Source organism: Tupaia chinensis, unplaced genomic scaffold (assembly GCF_000334495.1).
Source record: "Tupaia chinensis unplaced genomic scaffold, TupChi_1.0 Scaffold000063_1, whole genome shotgun sequence".
Classification (NCBI taxonomy): domain Eukaryota; kingdom Metazoa; phylum Chordata; class Mammalia; order Scandentia; family Tupaiidae; genus Tupaia; species Tupaia belangeri.
The window spans coordinates 9,650,041-9,670,289 of NW_006159521.1; the positions used below are offsets into that span (position 1 = coordinate 9,650,041).

Genomic DNA, 20,249 nt, shown 5'->3' on the forward strand with positions numbered 1-20,249 from the left:
AGATTCTACCTTAGGTTCTTAATTAGTGGGATAAGCCTTTATCAGATGAGATAATGCCAATGACTTCAATTTATTAATCTGTGTAATAATCAAAGTCAGTTTTTTCTAGTTTATGATCTCCCTTTGTGGCTGGACAGAGCTTTACTCTAAAGGCTCTGTCTAGTAGGTCTGAAAGAATCACACAGATTGTGTAGAGATCAGAAACACCAGTTGTAAAAATACAGCAGGAGAAGAACAGATGTGTTTACTGCTATAATGACTGGGAACTCATTTTTATTTTTCAGTTCTTCTATACAGCACGTGCAGTTGCCAGAGAGACAAAGAGAGAGAGAGAGACTGGGAGGGAGGGGCAGAGAGGGAGAGAAGAGAGAGAGAAACAAAGAGGAAAAGTGAAAAATGAAAAATCAACCCCTCGTGGGGAGTGGGGGTGCCCATGCCGCAACACCTCTTGCTCCATTCTCCTCTGAGAATTTTGAGCCTACATGCACATGTGCCTGCCATGTTTTCTGAATCTGCCAGGTCCAGGACTTGAACTGCATGGCCAGCCATGTAGAATCCAGTTGCCTTAACCTCCATGCCACCAGCTGGTCCTAAGCACTTACTTTAAATGGATGATAAGTAGCTGTTCTTATGAGGATACAAAAGACAGCCAGTTCACAGAAATATAAGTTAATTAAAAATAATAATATTGAGTTAAAGTTTGCTTGAATCCCAAATAAAATAAAAATACAATTTTTGATATGGTATCATATTTATTATCCACCCACTCCTCCAAACAAGCAAACAAAAAAAGAGTATAAAATGTTTCCATGTAATTTCTGAAGTAACTCACACAGACTGAGTTTTCCATGCAATAGCTCTGTTGAAGCTAAAGATGTTGTGGATCCCACTCATTAAACAGAGAAGAAAAAAAAAGACAAAAGTGATTAGCCTCATCAAATTAGCAGCTAGGATTGATCTGTACTCAAAGTAGTTAACCACCAGGATATCCAGGATATCCAAGGACCACCAAAAAATATTTTTGCTCCTTCTTGATTCCAAGTTAAATCCTAAGTGAAAGTATCTATGTCTGAACCATTTAATACAGACACATACATTATTAAAAACATTCCTTGTTCGGCCAGGAGGTGGCATGATGGTTAAGGCACTGAACTCCCACATGGCTGACTGCAGTTCAAATTCCAGTGGTGGTCTGAAAATCATGCTGGGCACATGTGTTTTTGAGCCCAAAATCTCAAGAGGAGAATCGAGAAGGGACAGTGATGTGGCCATCCACCACAGGGGTTGACTTCTCACTTTCCCTCTCACTGTCTATTTCTGTCTTTGGTGAGTACACACGCCTAATGGCAAAAACTTTAAACAAATTAACGGTTTAAAAAGCCTGGTAATAATGGTTTGAAAGCAAGGTAGAAAAAATGACTTTTCACTTTTAAACAACTACGAATATATAAAATAATATTTCAAGCTAATATAGAAACAACTTAGGAAAAGAGCTTTAGAGTCAAAAAGAATTGGGTTTAAATCTCAGTTCCATCAGACTTACTCATTTTGTGACTATTAGGTCAGGTACCTAAACTTTCTAAACTTTGATTTCTTCTTCTTCTTTTTGGAGAGGTTTTTGCTATAGGGTGCTTGCGCTCACCAGAAAGAGAGAGAGAGACAGAGACAGAAAGCGAGAAATCACCCCCCAGGGAGGATGGCCACGCCGCAATCCCTTCTCCTCCATTCTCCTCTTTGGATCTTTGGCATGCACGCACACGCACCTGGCGTGAGTTTAAGCCACCAGGTCCAGGACTCGAACAGCGGTCGGCTACATGGGAGTCCAGCGACATAGCCATTATGTTCATTGCTGGTACCTAAACTTAAATTTCTTGATTTGAAAAACATGAATAGCAATTTGGGCAATACCTATAGCTTGTTGTGAAGACTATATGAGCTAATGTATAATTTAGCAACATGCCAAACAGCAAATACTAATTTCTCTGTATCATTTAAATATTAATAATAAAGCTTGCATATATACAATGTATAATCAAGGATATAAACACATTATCTTCAACATTTAACATTACATTACGCTGTGCGCATTCGATTCTTAGTTCTGCTCTTTTTTAGAAAGAGAATATATTTCAAAATCCATCCTTTAATGCCACAAAGATGTATGACAATTATATGTAAACCAGAAATTATAATAAAAACAAAAGCACACTAATTAGAAAATTTTACAATCAGAAGACTCTTTAATGTTGTAGTCACAGTTCATAAATGGTATTGATTCAACCTCTGTTGTTTAAAGAAATAGTGCTTCACAAGAAAATTGATGGCTTTCTTATGGTTACCCACAATTAACTGCAGATGTTGGTCAATGTACTCCTCAACTCTCACCCTTATAATTCATTCTAGAGAACCTGAATGAGTAAAATCTTACCAAAAGAATACAGGTTCTTCTTTTGTCTAGAATGATTTCTGCCTTTTCTTTTTCTAGAACTAGTTGTGCACACACACACACACACACTAAAGGTTGGTCAATTTGCACATGATTTATAGAGGCTATTTCTCTAGAATCCACAAAAAACTAAGATGGTCAATAAAACATGTCAACTGTCTTGCTCACTCTAAACTACATTTGAAATAAATAAATAAATAAACCCAGCCTAGTTTGAAAGTAATACCATCATCTGGAAACCAGAGTTCTTCAAGCTTTCTAGCTGAAACAGCATTTGGTAGTCATACATCAAGACATACATCCAAAATTGAGCCTTTCATCTGTTAGAGACATTTTATCCAAAGAGGTGAAAGTGTAAGGAGAAAAGAGTCTTGTATTTACTTTGGTACAGAACGTTTCCAATTGATCCAAAGAAAGTCTATTAAATTTATCTCCTTGAAGTTTTTTTAAAAAGCAGTTGTATTTGCTTGTAACTAAAGTTTACCTATTCATAGCAGTCATTTCACAGTAGAGAAGGGTTTTTAACAGAGGCAAAAAGGAGGAGTATTGTGGAGAGTACAGTGTTGAATTCAGTAGGACTCCGAAAGTTCTGTACTTAAATTTAGCATTTACAAACTGCCTAATGAACTCTGGTGAATTACTTGGGAGCTCTCCCTAAGCTTCAGTGTCTTTATCTGTGAAAATGGAGAAAGAATGGGAAAAATAATGAATGAACATTTAATAAACGCCTTCTAAATATAAGGCCCTGTGGTAGGCATTACATATAACCTTTCATTACTTCTACAGGGATACAGCAAAGCCAGAGCTACTATCCCCATTTCTGATATTAAAACACTGAGTCTCACACAGACATTACTCCAAAAAAACTTAAACAAATAATCAACAAGCACACGAAATGATGCTCAACATTATTTGTCATTAGGGAAACACAAACTGAAATCTTGAGGTTTTCATGCCCATTGGAGTGGCTAAAATAAAAAAGACAAATATTGACAAAGATGTGAAGAAATAGAAATCCTCATAAATTGCTGGTGGGATTTTATGGGGCTGTCAAAAAAGTCATGCCACATTTTTGCATAGAAAAACATAGAAAAAAATATGTCATCGCTTCTCCAGCAACCAGTAGAACAGTGCACAGCCATTTACAATCTTGCAGTTCCTCAAATGGCTAAATAAAGAGTTATATTATCTAGTAATTCCATTTAAAGGTATGTACCCAAGAGAATTAAAAGAATATCTATACAAAAATTTATATACCAAGTTTGCAGCAAAATTATTCATGATGGCCCCAAAGTTAGAAACAACTCAAGTCTCAATCAAGTGATGAATGAATATATAAAATGTGGTATATCCATATGAAATATTAATCAGCCACAAAAAGAAATGAAATATTGACATATGCGACAATATGGATGAACCCTGAAAATATGAAACAAATAGAAATTGAAAAAGAGGCAGGGCCAACTCGGTGATTCCCTGCTCAAGTGAAGTTATGCCCATATGGAAGACTGCAGGTTCAGATCCCTGGCTGACCTGTGTACACCAGGTTCCCATGTTCCTGATCCGGCTGCCTGGGAAGACTGAAGGAGGACTGCAACATGGCGTGCTACTGAGGGCGCCTCTCTCTCTCTCTCTCTCCCCCCCTTCCCTCCCTCCCTCCTTTTCTCTTTGCTACTCTATATCTGATTCTCATAAAATAAAGAAATAAACTGAAGAACAAAACAAAAGCTAGTGACATAAGACCACATGTCATCTGAGATGTGCCCATTCATATTACGTGCAACATCCAGAACAGGCAAGTCTATAGGGACGGAAATATCAACTGTTGAAAATATCAAGGCTAGATGGAAGAAATGGAAGTTCACTTCTAATAGATACAGAGTTTTTTCTTCATGCCGTGATAAAAATGTTCTGAAATTATGGGCCAGCAAGTTGCATAGTGGCTTGGTCATTGGATCCCACATGGCCAACTGAGCACTTTGAGTCCTCGATGCAGTAGCCTGAGAAATATACTGGGCTCATGTGCGTACGTGCCCAAAATCCCAGGAGGAGAATGGAGAGGAAGGGACAGTGATAAGCCTTGCCCTCTGAGGTGATTTCTCACTTTCCCTGTGAGTACATGAGCCCAGTGGCAAAAATCTTTAAAGAAAAAGTTTCAACATAGAATAATGGTGATGGTTGCACAACTTTGTTATTATCTTAAAAATTATGAATTGGAGGGAAGCTATGCTCTAAACTTCATCTTCTAGACCCCCAAAACATTCAGATAAGAAGCCATTTTAAAGCTGAAGTGTGTCCTGGATTGTTCAGGGAAGCTATGCTCTAAACTCTATCTCCTAGACTCACGAAATATTCAGGCAAGTAGGATAGATTTTTGTTACAGAATGATCAGAAACCACCGTAAAGGCACAAGAAACATGAGAAACCAAGAAAATATCTCTCCCCTAAAGCAACAAACCAATCCCTCATCATCCACAGACAGTACAGTAGAACTCATACAAATGTTTGATAGAGAATTCAGAATATTTGAAGTGACAAAACTAAACGAGACGCAAGAGCTGAAAGATAATGAACTCCAGAAGATGCAGGAGAAAAGAGGCAACGAGTTCCAGGAAGTGTTCTTCCATGATCTGAAAGAGGAAATACACACCATAAAAAAGAATCAAATGGAGCTATTAGAGATAAAGGCTGCCCTTCAGGGAATCAAAACCTCCCTCAAAAATATTAAAAGCAGATTAGTCCATGCAGAAAATTGAATCTCAGATTTAGAAAGCAAAACCTCTGATCTAGAAAAAACAACTAAAAAACCTCAGGAAATAACCCCCCCAAATAAGAATACTATACGAGAAATACTAGACAGCATTAAGCACCCAAACATACAGATAATCAATATTCCAGAAGGTGAAGAAACTAATAAGGGCATTGGTAATCTATTCCATGAAAGCTTGGAAGAAAACTTTCCAAATCCAGAGAGGTATTCAAATATCCAGACCCAAGAAATACGAAGGATCCCTAACAGAATTAACCCAAGAAGATCTTCTTCAAGGCACATCATAACAAGACTGGCCAAATCTACAAAGACAAAATACTAAAATTGGCAAGAGAGAAATGTCAGGATACTTACAAAGGTTATCCAATCAGGCTAACTTGTGACCTCTCATCAGAAACAACGTGAGCATGGAAAGAATGGAAATATATATTCAAAGTGTTAAGTGAAAAACAGTTTCAACCAAGAATACCATACCCGGCAAGATTATGGAAAGAAAAATAAAAACATTCTCAGATAAACAAGACCTGAAAGAATTTGCCAATAGCAGAACCACTCTTCAAGAAGTTCTGAAAGGTGTGCTCTACCAGGAAAACTAAAGACATATACAGAAATAAGAGAATAAAAGGCAACCAAGAAAATGACCAATTTAAGCTAGGGACAAGAAATATCAATAACAACATTGAATGTTAACTTCCAGGATTTAAACGGAAAGATTGGACCACAGCAACACTGCATATTCAACAGAAGAGAGTTTGAACATAAGACTGAGCTGGTGAAATAGAATTTTATGACTTTTGAGTAAAACATTCCTGATTTTTTTAAACTATGCTTTGCTTTCCCAATTTAAACATTTTACTTTCTTCTGAGTTGTTGATAGGTTCAGCAATTTGTTAAAAATATTTTTCTTGTTTGTTTCTTTAAATGGAAACATAAACTTTTCTTCCTTCCTGACCCCTCTTGAATTGGAAAATATTTGGAAGTATTCTTATTTTGTGGCAGAAGGGTTATTTGTATAAGATCAATAATGCTTGTTGCATTGAATCAGAAATTGGAAATACTCATTACTGGACAGGGCTATGACTGGAATGTCATATCTGAAGATTAATTAGGAAACTATGGAACTAAGGTAGATCTCAAGTAAGCCAACAGAAGCTCTTAGAAAGATGGCCTGGCACCATAAATAGTTCTGCCTGGCAGAGAAGATTAGAGAAGATATATGAAAGAATTTATAACATAAAATAACCTGGACTTTTCCAGCCCAGCATTGTCATCAATAGAGACTACAAAAGAGCAACCACAGAGGATTATCTTGAGAAAGACTTTGAAGGAAGCAAAAGAGACTGATCTTTGCTAGCCGATGGTATATCATAGAATGGTTGGTAGGCAGGGCTGAATTGAGAAGGCTTATGTGTGACTAGTGTGCTGGATATTTGCTTTTCAACAATTTGAGTAACTGACATGTAAATAATATTTAAAACCATACTGTCTCTGCTGTTACAGAGTCACAAACAAAATTATAAAAAAATATTTTGAACATTATCTTTAAAAGTCAGTATTTTGAAATTTTGAAAGTTGTTTATTCACTGTTAAGAACTATGGGGTATGAGCAAAAAATTTGGATATGTAAAGGAAAAATGTGAAAAAAATGTAAAAACAAACAAAAAAACAAACTATGTGTTTTGTGTGTATATACGTGTGTGTGTATGTGTGTGTATATACGTGTGTGTGTGTGTATACATATATTTTTTTTTAAAGAGGTTTTTGCCTTAGGGCATGTGTGCTCACCAGAGAGGGAGAAGGATAGAGACAGACAGACAGACAGACAGACAGCGAGAAATCACTGCCCCCATGCCCCCCCACCCCTGAGGTGGGGGAATGACCACTCCACAATCTCTTATCCATTCTCCTTCCCTGATCTTGGGCACACACACACACACACACACGTACCCAGCGGAATTTTCAAGCCACCAGGTCTGGAACTCAAACCGCAGTCATCCATGTGGGAGAAAACAACATAACCGTTATGCCATCTGCTGGCCCCTGAAGTGTATATTTTAAAAGGGTGATTTTTATGGTATGTGAGTTACTAAGAATCATTCTTAAAGACACTGAAGTGTCCACTCCCCCAGGGATTGCTTTCTTTCTTTCCTTCTGTCCCTCTCCAGCCAATGCATGTGCCCCACAGAAAACAGGAGCTGTGCTTGATGGTGCGCACCTGTAATCCCAGCTGGAAGGCTGAAATGGGATTTTGACAAGGCATGTCTTAAAGAAAAAAGAAAGAAGGAAAAAATAAAGCACAAAGAAGAATGGTGTCCACTGGGAAAGAATTAAAAACAAAGAAAAAAAAAAAAGGAACTCCAAGGTGCAAAGATTAAAAAATTAATAACAAAATCTCATAGAAGATTACAAAGATTAAATAACAAAGCTAAACAACTATGCATGGTGCCTGGGAGTCAAAAAAGGTTCTTAATGAACTCTCTCTTTTTCTCTTTGTTAAATGTTTTAACAATAGGAGTTCAATATGATTTTGGTTCTAACCTGAAAGCTTAATGATACCCCCTGTTTCATGTCATCTGCCTAGCAAAGGAAGAAGACAACTACATATTTATAGGTGTATAATACAAGTTAGGAAAACCAGCATATATCTATTATTAGAAAGAAAATGACCTTACTAACAATCTGCATTTGAAGATTTAAGTACAGGTTGAATAGCCCTTATCAGAATGTTTGGGACCAAAAATGTTTCAAATTTTGTATTTTTTTAATTTTGGAATATCTGCATATATAAAAACAGGTATCTTGTGTATGGAACCCCAGTTGAAACACAAAATTCATTTAGGTTTCACATACACCTTAGGCTGGGGGTAATTTTATAAAATATATTTGTACTGTGGCATTTTGACTGACACCTATCACGTAAAGTGAGGTATGTAATTTTTCACCTATGGCATCAGGATAGCACTCAAAGGGTTTCAGATTTTGAGGCATTTTGGATTTGGGGTTAGGAATTTTCATCAAATGAAAATATACAGAAGAGTGCTACATGAGTTATGTTCAATTCCACAAAACTCAGAAAACTTCCTCTCAAATCAGAGATAAACTCAAGAACAATGGAGCTGTGCCTACGAACACTACCCCCTTTCTATTTTCATCCATCCACCTAACCTGCTCCACAGGATCCACCCACAACACCACCCATCCCCTCCAGCCCTCCAGTCCATCAGATCCTGGAATCATATACATACTAGCCATATTCCAGGATCACCAACCTGTATTAGCCTATGTTTTTTTTAAATCTGCTGTACCATGTGTCCACTTGCTGTAGACAGAGACAGACAGACACACAGAGGGGGGGGAGGGAGGGAGGGAAAGAAAGCACCCCTCAGGGAGGACTGGCCATACAACAATCCCTTTTCCTCTATTCTCCAGTTGGGATTTTGGGCACACACATGCACCCAGTGCACTTTTCAAGCAGCTGGGTCCAAGAGTCAAACCATGGCCCTATTGTCCCTTTTGAAAGGACTATTGTTCAGGGTTAGCAGGCAGAACAGTGGTTAAGGCAGCTGGGTCCCACATGGCCAACTCTGAGGTTCGAATCCCAGACCAAGAGGCTTGAGAGACATGCCAAGGACGTATGTGTGAATGCCCAAAGTCTCTAAGAGAGATGCAGGAGAAAGGATTGCTGCATTGCTCCCAACCCCCACTCCGGGGAGTGATTTCTCTCTTTATCTCTCTCTGTTCCTCTCTGACTAATGAATCAACCGTGTGGCAGAAATCAGACAAAAGACAGAACACTGTTGTTCAAATGAATTCAGTAAGTTCATGCAATATCTCTAATTCCTGAATTAGATATTTTGATGTTCAAAAAATGTACTTCATAATTTTAAATCTCAACATACACAATCCCCAAAAGTTTTTGTCCCATCCTATCAGATAACCCTTCAATTTGTTAACATTAATCAAAACAGGACTTCATATGACAATTTACCACCTCAGGCAGTGCTGAGGTATGTATTCATTACCTTTAGGAAGAGTTCTCTGTTTCTATTCTTACATCTTCACTGAAAGTAATGACTGAATTATAAGGCAAATACTTTTACTGATATTTACTGTATTTTCACCTTCATTCATTTGACATTTCACAAATACACTGAAACTCAATTAAGAGAGTTCACTTTCTCTAAATCAGTGTGAGAAACACTGGGAAGATATCCTGAAAGGGTCCCGATTCTAAGGGGATAAAAAACTTTCTATATAAACAGTAAAGGTATTTAAATGTTAAGTGCTCCTCTCCCCATTACAGATTGCTTTCTTTGGGTGAACTACAGATGATTGAAAATCATTAACACTGAAAATGTTCATTACCATCTTTGTGTTCTCAAAGTGTGGCAGAACTTCCTTCTCGCACATTTTAATATATTACAAATGTTTACTCAAGAATAGAGAGAGTAAGAAACAGTAGTTCTGAGCTGTTTCCAAGAAGCAATGACTCTACCTATCCCCCTCCAATGCACAAAATAGATGACACATTAAACTGATCTAATTACAGCCAATTATAAAGAATCCTGAGAATCTATAGATACCTTGTGCTGCTGTGTCACAGGAAATCTCCCTTAAATAATCATAAATATGCAGCATAAAGATCACCAGTGGACCATTCTGGATTCATTAGATGATCAGATAATAAATTAAGACTGTTAGATGCAGTCTAGTTTAAAGGACACTGAGAAAGAAAGATATATTCTGATTGAGGAGCCAAAGACCAACATTATCAGAGAATTTTCTAGCAACAGAGGTTTTCCCAACATGTAAATTAATAGAGGAAGCAAATTTATGTATGTATGTATGTATGTATGTATTTCTATTTCTTAAAGCAATATTTTGGATTGTTGGGAAAGTCAAGTGGCATTTCTTTTTTCTTTTTTTCATAGAAAAACATGGAAAAAATCATGACTTTCCTGACAACTTAATATATAAGAAATGGTTACCTAATAGTATTAAGATAGAGCATATTACGTTAGAGGGGAAAGAGAAGTAGAGATGGCAAAATCTGAAAACCTCAGTATTTACCCTTTTGGTTTTATAAGCAGAATGGGAAAGCGCAACCAAATTTTGCTAATAAGGGTACAACAAGGAGATTTCTTTGGAAAAACAATAACAGCAACAGTGCACTAACAATAAATTACTATAGCCTCTGAAGTCTTCAATTTAAAAATTAGATTCTTTGTACATAATGTATGCATGTTAAACATAAAAGTTTTAAAACACCATCTCACTGGAATTACTAGTTGCTTTCACATCTTTTCTTGAGCTCTAGTTTTCTATGTGTTTCTTAAAAAAAACAAACAAGCAAGCTAAGAATAGCTTCTAAACCAGGCGTGGCACTGTGTACCTGTAATCCCAGATACTCAAGAGGCTAAGGCAGGGGGATCATGAGTTTGAGGCCAGCCAAGGCAATATAGGAAGACCCTGTCTCCCCACCCCCACCCCCCCAAAAAAGGTTTTAATTTTTTGGCATGTTATACAAATACATATCTTTTACTTAAAGGGTTATGAAATAGTTAAAAAAAAAAGATAAGCAGGAAAGAATTTTAAAATTATTTATTTATTTAATTCAATTTGTTGTTATTTTTATTTTGACCACAAAAAGACAGAGAGAGAGAAGGAAAGCGAGAAAGCAAGCTGCCAGGACTGGGGCTTGAACCACGGTTGGCCATGTGAGTCCAGCATCCTAACCACCATGCCATCTGCTGGCCCCAGCTAGTTTTTTTTACAGAGGTCTGGACAGGTGAGCTTGTTTTTCAGTCCCCACCACTTCACTAGATTTTCCCATCCAGTTGGCAGTTTCTTCCTGCTAAGCATGGCTAAGCATCCCTCCCTCTCTCCCTCCCTCCCTCTCTCCCTCCCTCCCTCTCTCCCTCCTTCTCTCTTTTCCTTCCTTCCTTCCTCTCTCCCTCCCTCCCTCCGTTCCTCCCTCCTCCCTTCCTCCTTCCCCTTCCCTTCCCTTCCCTTCTTCCTACTGCCCCTCTTCTTTCCAACCTTCCTTTCCTTTTCATGTTAAATGCTTAGGAATCAAGAATGGCAAAAATAACAAAATATACAGGAAATAGGAAATAGAAAATTGTTTGTTGACGATAACATGTATGATGATGTGCTTGATCGAGCAATATACAGTGTATTCTGGATGGGAAATCTCATTTTATTTGCTGTGATGATGTATAGTAAATGAATGTAAGTAAAGAAATTTAAATTAAAAAAAAAAATGCTTAGCCCTGAGGCCAGCAGACAGTGTAGGGGTTATGTTGCTTGACTCCCACATGTTCAAGTCCCAGACCAGATCAGGTGACTTCAAGATCACAGCCACATGCATGCGTGCATGCCTAAGATCCCGGGAGGAAAATGGAAAAGGGACTGCATATGACCGACCATCCCCCTCTCCCCAGGGGAGGGAGCGAGGGGGGTGGGGTTTCTCACTTTCTTTCTCAATGTGTCTGTCTGTCTCTCCCTCTCTCTGGAGAACACATATATACCTTAAGACCAGACCAAAACCTCAAAGGAAGGAAGGAAGGACGGGAGGGAGGGACTTAGGATGATACTGCCTAATCTAACAAAAATATGAATAGTACTGAAAACCAAGACATTGTCCCTGGCAAAAACGCCAAGGCACTGACCAGATGGTAGCAGTGGGAGGCCAGCACAGAGAACTTTCTAGAACAGGTCCACTTGTTTCTCTTGTCTTAGGGAGGAAAATGTAGTTGTCACCTGCAACACCTGGGAAGTCTAGGAATGTCCATAGCAGTCAGTCTAATCTGCCCCATCAAGAAGGCTCCAATCATGCTGGCCAAAGGGAAGCCTGCCAGACTGCCCAGAATTCTAGGGAGAAATAGGGAGCAAGGTATCTCAGCGTGCTGGTTCCCAACACCCCACTCAGTCTCAAACCACCTTTAGCACTGTTTACCACAGGTGTACTATTTAAACATTTTCTTTAGAGCAAGTTTTTGTCTAAATCAAATCACTGAAAAAGAAAATGATATATCCTCATAAAACAAAGTTGAAGCAGAAACATGAAGACAAAAGTATGAGAGGCTCCAAAAGAACATAGGAAAAATTAGCATAATTTCCATAAACTGAAACTCTTCCTGCTCTAGACAGAGCCTGGGGCCAGCCTGCTTCTTGCTCCTCTTGTGTGTGTGTGTGTGTGTGTGTGTGTGTGTTAGGGTCCATGCACTTAACACAGAGAAGGAAAGTAAGAAATTGCCCCCTCCCCCGGGGTAATAACCACACTTCAATCCTTTCTCCTCCATTTTCCTCTCAGGATTCTGGGCACACACATACACATGTCTGGCATGATTTTCAAGCCTCCTGGTCTAGGACTTGAACTATGGTCAGTGGGAAACCAGTGTCTTAACCACTATGCTACCAGCTGGCCTGCTTCTCTTCTTTTAAAAAGGGGATTTAAGAGTTATAGAGGTGATAGAGTTGTGTTGGCAGTAAGTGGAGACTATTTACCTAATCAAAAGATAAAGAAACTAAATAAAAAGGATGGAGAAAAAATATCTTACCACAAAATTACAAAAATATTTAGCTTTGTGACAGATCCCAAATAAATTTCAAGAAATAAAAAAAAGTTTCAGTCTTTAGAAGTGGTTTACGCTTCAGAAAACATTTATTATCCCCAAATAATTTTGACTGTATAATTTCTATTGCAAAAGCCTCAGACTTTCATTTATTAAGTCACATTTAACTAGTTATAGAAATGTATTCTGTAAATAGCAACCAAGTCTGGCCTACCCATCAGTGAGGCTGTACTTCATCTTTCTCCTAGACTAGTAGAGGGACTTCAGATTCTCGGTCATTTATATGACCTTGCTGGTAGATATCATCACATGACAGCTCCAAACTGTGCCTTAAAGAATATTACTTTTTCCAGATTCAAAAACTGATATCCTTAAAACTCTTATTCCTGATTACCTATCAATGTTAGTGTATTTAATAAAAAAGATGAGATCTTTTCTTTTTTTGGGGGGAGAGGTTTTTGCTATAGGGCGCGTGCACTTGCCAGACAGAGAGATAGAGAGACAGAGAGCGAGAAATCACCCCCCAGGAGAATGGCCACACTGTAATCCCTCCTCCTCCATTCTCCTCTTGGGTTCTTGGGCACGCACGCACACGTGCCCGGCGTGAGTTTTAAGCCACCAGGTCCAGGACGCGAACCACGGTCAACTACGTGGAAATCCAGCGACATAGCCATTACACTAACTGCTGGTCCCCAGATGAGATCTTTTCTAAGCCCACTTCACAACTAAGATCTTTTACTCTCATTAAATTATCTGACTCCTCAGACACTAGCTGACTGCTCACTCAGGTGGCTCCCATAGGAGAGCAACACTTAACTGATGAAATTCTTAAGAAAGAGGTCGTTCTCACAGTTCTTACATGCAGGCCTTGGATGTGGAGGGGCATAGCAATACACGTGTGATAAAACTGTATTCTTCAAGAAGTTGTCAACCAATTGGGACAAAGAGATTATACATGCAAATATTCATAACGCAAGTCAAAATACATATAGATGTAAAAGTCCTGAGATTTCGTCAATGGCAGGGATCATATAATTTATATACAGTTTTAATACAGCTCAACAATCAATTACAGTCATCCCACCTTATCTGAAGGTTCCTTTTCCATAGTTTCAGTTACCCAAAGTCAACTACGTTCTGAAAAGAGGTAATACAGTACAATACAATAAGATATTTCTTTTATTTTTGAAAGAGATTTTTGCTACAGGGCACAAGCACTCACTAGAGAGACAGAGAGAGAGAGAAAGTGAGAAATTACCCCCCAGGGAGGATGGCCATACTACAAATTCTTCTCCTCCATTCTCCTCTCAGGAGTTTGAGCACACATGCACACGCGCCTGGGCGTGAGTTTCAAGCTGCTGGGTCTGGGACTTCAACTGCAGTCAACTTACATGGGAGGCCAGCATCTTAAACACTACACCACCTACTGGCCCCAAGATATTCTGAGAAAGAGATAACATACACACAACTTTTATTACAGTATATAGCTATAGCTGTTCTATTTTATTATTGTTGTTGATCTCTTTCTGTACCTAATTTATAAGTTAAATGTTATCCCAGGAATATACATACAGAAAAACATAGTATATACAGAGTTTGGTATGATCTGTGTTTTGGGGCATCTCCTGTTTTTTTTTTTTTTTTTTTTTTTGAGAGGTTTTTGCCATAGGGTGCATGGCTTGCCAGATAGAGAGAGATAGAGAGACAGAAAGTGAGAAATCACCCCCCCCCCCAGGGGGGATGGCCACGCTGCAATCCCTTCTCCTCCCTTCTCCTCTTGGGATCCTGGGCATGTACACACATGCGCCCGGAGTGAGTTTTAAGCCACTGGATCTGGGACGCAAACTGCGATCGACAACATGGGAATCCAGCGACATAGCCATTATACTAACTGCTGGTCCCTCTCCTGGGGGTTTTGAAACGTATCTTCTGAGGATAATGAAGGACCATTTTATTGAGCACCTGTTGTGTATTAGGTATTGGACAGGGTCCGGGGGAGAAATGAACAAGACATTCTATCCTCAAGGAATCTCCAGTCTAAAGGAAGTACACACAAATGGCTAATTTCAATATAATATGCAGGGGAGTCATGGATACAGAGAAAATGAGTTAATGCCATTTTCTAAAACAGGAGTTTAGGCAAGGCTTCTAGGAAAAGAAGTATGAGCTGAAAATTCCAAGAGGGCAAAGCCTAACTGCTTTCATTACCAATAGCTAACAACAGTGTCTAACAAATGGAAGAAATGCAGTTAAGTGTTGACAAATGAAATGACTGAATGAATCAGGCAAAAAGACATGAAGGGCATTTCAGTTATAGGAAATAGTGTGAGGCAAAGTATGCGAACACAAAGGAGTGCAATTTAAGTGGGTAACTATGAGCAGGTAAGCAATATTAACTAACAGAAAGTGACAGGAAATGAGGAGAGGATATATGAATGCCCTGAACTTGGTTGAGGTTCTGAAACAGAAACAACGCTGGTAGTCAAAGAAGGGTTAATATAACGATGGAAACTTTTCTTTTAAAGAACTATTTACTTCATTTTATTTATTACTACTATTTTTTAAATTTGCTATAGAACACACATAAGAGAGCGAGCGAGCGAGCGAGCGAGATGCCAGGCCTGATACTCAAACCACTGTCAACCATGTGGGAGTCCAGGGTCTCAACCACCAAGCTACCTACTTTATGTTTTTTTTTTAAAGAGATACAGGAGTGGGCCATCTGGCTTCTGAGCGGTTACTCTATATCCCCAAGTGACAAAAGAGAGAATTAAAAAATGGGTGATGCTGAGAAAGGCAAGAAGATTATTGTTCAGAAGTGTGCCCAGTGCCATACCGTGGCAAAGGGAGGCGAGCACAAGACTGGCCCAAATCTCCATGGTCTATTTGGGCGGAAGGCAGGTCAGGACCCTGGACTCTCTTACACAGAATCCAACAAGAACAAAGGCATCTCTCAGGGAGAGGATACACTGATGGCGTATCTGGAGAATCCCAAGATGTACAGCCCTGGAACAAAAATGATCTTTGCTGGCATTAAAAAGAAGTCCGAAAGAGCCAAGTTAATAGCTTATCTTAAAGAAGCTACTAATGAGTAACAGGTGGCCACTGCCTTATTTATGACAAAACAGAAATGCCTCACCTTTTTTATGTGTACCGAATTTTAATTGATCTCCTACACCAGAACTCAGACCATGAATAGCTGACAGGATATTTTTTTGCGAAATCCTGATTTAAGTAAGACTGGCTTGTGGTTAAATTAGTACTTTTTAAAAAAATGTCAATAGTAATTTCAGTTCAGTTAAATGCTATCACTATTTGTCCTTTCTAAAGATATAACTGGTAATTCATTAGTGACGCTCATCTTTCTACAAAGATGGTGAATGCCATCGCAAAGCCTACTGGAGAATGGTTTTATTTAGGCTTATCTGTAACTGGTCATATGAATATAGAAATACTGGCGAAATCTCTTCTCAAAACTAAGCAGACTCACCTGTTTTAATTTGTGTTCATTAAACTATTAAGGCAAAGACTGAAGATAAGGTAGTGATGTCTTCTTTATAAATTTGGTCATAACTCTACAAATTTAATTAGAATTCCCTGTATCCAAAACACTCCCTTGTACTTATTGAAAGACACTTTAGTGTGGTTTATGTATACTATTGAATAAAGAATATGCAACACTTTACCTATGTATAAATGATTTGTAAGGTCGGACACTTTTAAAAGTCAGTGTGACAAGATTTAGTAGCATGTTAAATTATACCTTTGAATTCTATTATCTAAGTCAGACTAAGTTATATTTCAGGATTGTTAGGCAACTGTTCAAAATCACACAGAAACTGAACTACTGTGCATGTGCGATTGGTAATAGTGCTTTTGCCAATTTATTAGAAGGATTAAAGTAGAGGAGATACACCATTAGCATAGATTTGTAAATTATGCCACTATAAGACTTAAGATAATTAAAAACCAAACGACAGATCAATAAAAAATAATAAAGAGATACAAAGTGGGGGCCGGCAGGTGGCATGGTGGTTAAAGGTGCTGGATTCCCACATGGCCAACCGCGGTTCGAGTCCCAGACCTCGTGGCTTGCTTTGTCACTTTCTCTCCCTCTCTCCCTCTGTCCCTCTCTGGTAACACTTAAATAAACAAATGGATAAATAAATAAAGTTAAATAAAATAATTCTTAAAAAAAAGAGCCATACAAATTGGGACCAGCAGATGCCATAATGGTTATGTTGCTGGATTACCACATGGCCAACAGTGGTTTGAGTCCTGAACTCGGCAGCTTAAAACTCACACCAGATGCATGTGTGCGCATGCTCAAAATCCTTAGAGGAGAATGAAGAAGGGATGGTAGCGTGGCAATCTCCCCTGGGGGATGTTTTCTCACTTTCTGTCTCTTTGTCTCCTCTGTCCTCCTGGCAAGCACCCATGCCCTATAGCAGAAATCTCTCTAGAGAAAGGAAAAAAGAGAGAGAGAGAGAGAGACAAAGTACTGTGGGAAGGCAGAAGAGAGAAATTCTTATTTAGGGTTGCTAGGGGAGTACAAGATGAGTATTTCCTAAGTATTTGCTAAATCAATGATATTGTGATCTTACTGTCCATCATTTGTGAGTTCCTATATTCAAAACTCCAACATATATAGTAACCATATAGAGCGATGGCTGTTGACTAAAGTAGAAGGAAAAAAAATTCTATTTTTTGATTTTTATATCCAAATAATACACCTATAGAACAAGGAACTTAAAATTTTCTTAGCTAGTTTACATTTATATTTGATAACTGAGTCTCAAAAATAGCATATTCCTGGAATATGCAGGAAATATTTTAAAAAATAAAGGAAATAAATAGCTCATTGACCACGAATTCATAATTAATCCATCACTGTGTGTGATAAAACAAATGAGTAATTCTGAGAAAGTAGTTCGTAGGCAATTCATTCATGTCCTGTCGTCCCTCCCCCCCATTTTTGCTACAGGTTGTGTGCATTTGAACAAGAGACACAGAAAGACAAACAGCGAGAAATCAGCCCCTGGGCCACTCCATAATCCCTTCTACTCCATTCTCCTCTTGGGATTGTGGACACACATACATATGTGCCTGGGCTGAGTTTTAAGCCACTGGGTCTAGACTCCAACCACAACCAACTACACGGGATTCCACATAAACATTACGCTTTCTGCTGGTCCCTTCGTGTCTCCTTTTGTAAAAATGGAAAAAAAAAAAAAAAAAAAAAAAAGCAGGGCCAGCGGGTAGCACGGTGTTTAAGGTGCTGGATTCACAAATGGCCGACAACGGTTTGAGTCCTGGACCCTGCAGCTTGAAAGTCACAATGGTAGTGTGTGTGTGTGTATGTGTGTGTGTGTGTGTGAGAGAGAGAGAGAGAGAGGGAAGGAGAGAGTGTGTGTGTGTTTGTGTGCACGCATGCACACACCCTAAGTCCTGAGAAAAGAATGAAGAAGAACTGTGGCATGGACATGCCCCCAGGGGAATAATTTCTCAATTTTCCCTTTCTGTGCCTCTCTCTGGCGAGTGCCCATGCACTATACCAAAGACATAAAACGAAAAGAGGGAAAAAATGCCAGCTTTAAAAATCTAAAGAACTTCTTTCCCAGTGTACCTTAAGGAAGGAAGGGATAAAATATGTCATAAATATTACATATGTACATATGAACATAGGCAAATTTAAGTCTTGACTAGTGAAAGAAGCATCAAAAATTAGTTTCTAGAAAGCTAACAACTTTAAGGACACATAGGCTGCTTTTGCAAGAAAAGTAAAACTGGAAAGGAAGGACTAGCAGATGACATAACAGTTATGTTGCTGGACTCCCATGTAGTTGACTGCAGTTCGAGTCCTGGACCCAGGGCCTTAAACTCACACAGTGGGCAGTGGGAGGGGACTAGCAGGTGACATGGTGGTTAAGGCACTGGACATTCCCACATAGTTGACCATGGTTCGAGTCCTGGACCTTATGGCTTGCTTTTTCACTGTCCCTCTCTCTGTCTCTGTGTCTCTCTTTGGTCAAATTAAAATAAATGAAGGAATGAATAAACAAAATTAAATAAATAACTCTTAAATAAAACCAAACTCAATCAGGTTCTCTGGTGAACATACACACCCTATAGTAAAAACCTCACCAAAAAAAAAGTAAAGCTGGAAAGGAAAAGTATGCTGATTACAAAAATCTAAAAATATATGGCTTCTTGGATAAGTTTATTATTATTATTATTATTATTATTATTATTATTATTTTTAGAGGTTTTTGCTATGGGGGTGTGCGTTTGCCAGAAAGACAAAGGGAGACAGAGAGACAGAAAGCAAGAAGTCACCCCCCCAGGGGGGATCCCCATGCCACAATCCCTTCTCCTCCATTCTCCTCTCGGGATCTTGGGCACGCACACACATGCGCCCAGCATGAGTTTAAACCACTGGGTCTGCGACTCGAACTGCAGTCGACTACATGGGAGTCCAGCAACATAGCCATTACACTAACTGCTGGTCCCCAGAAGTTTTGACAATTGTGTTACAAATTAAGGTTAATGTTCTTATCAGAAGTTTGATCAAATTGGCCAGAACTTAAAAAAAAGTAGAACTTAAAAAAAAATTATTTCAAATGAAAAGCACGCATCACACATCAAAAGTACCCATTAAAGGGGAGAGAGAGGGGCTCCTCATCTGCAGTCTCTGGTTCAATTGTACCCACAGACTCTCAAGAAAGCAGCGGTTCTTTAACATGGGTTAACAGAAGTAAGAGTTAATTTGCTCAGATGAAATTCTTTCCTAATGAATCACTGCCCTTCAATTTGCTCTTTTATTTAACATTTACAAAGGTTGTTATTGACGTTTGCTGTATGTCACTGCCAGGGGACTAAGCTGTGTCTGTGCTTAGAAAGAACACAATGGAGTCAAGGAGTTATAATCAACACTGAAGCCTGCGTTGCTCATACTGCCAGATATATCCTGGCCCAACAACCTCACCCTAACCATCGCAGAGCCAATTAAATTGATCACTGTACTGAATACAAGATAAGTCTTCTGCATTACAAAAGTCAATAGAACAAAGATAATACACAAAAAGTACTCAATAAAATTATCAACCACAAAACTTTATTTAATATGCTTGCCTCTTCCTTACTTTACCATGGATAAATTAATCAGTTAAATGTAGTATCTTTACAAAATAAGAACTTTAACAAATATGCCAGCTTTCCTATGTTTGTGATCTGTAAAAGCACTTTTGAAATGGTATAACTGTTTTAATCATAGTATCCACTTTAAGAATAGGTAGGGATTCTAAATGAAATAAAATGATCTTCATGTGAATTAAGGGAAATATTATAAATTTTAATCTATCAATAACAGAAAATGTTTGAGCATTACAAATGTGCCAACTACTATGTTAACCTGTCTGTACTGAGTATATCCTATAGTTCTCAAACCAATCTTATT

General features: G+C 38.5%; 2 protein-coding genes across 9 annotated transcripts in view; one reads left to right on the plus strand and one right to left on the minus strand.

Annotated features, from left to right (window-relative positions):
- Positions 1-20,249, minus strand: part of TCF12 (transcription factor 12) — a 479,077-nt gene that overhangs the window by 219,610 nt on the left and 239,218 nt on the right. The gene's annotated exons all lie outside the window — the stretch shown is intronic.
- LOC106733204 (cytochrome c-like) lies at positions 15,530-15,953 on the plus strand. Its single transcript, XM_014581909.2, has one exon. The coding sequence runs from the start codon at positions 15,571-15,573 to the stop codon at positions 15,886-15,888; it is 318 nt and encodes a 105-aa protein (XP_014437395.1). The 5' UTR covers positions 15,530-15,570; the 3' UTR covers positions 15,889-15,953.

What these genes read in the sequence shown, in the direction of transcription:
- LOC106733204 (XM_014581909.2), top strand. Translation starts at nt 15,571, where the DNA reads ATGGGTGATGCTGAGAAAGGCAAGAAGATTATTGTTCAGAAGTGTGCC.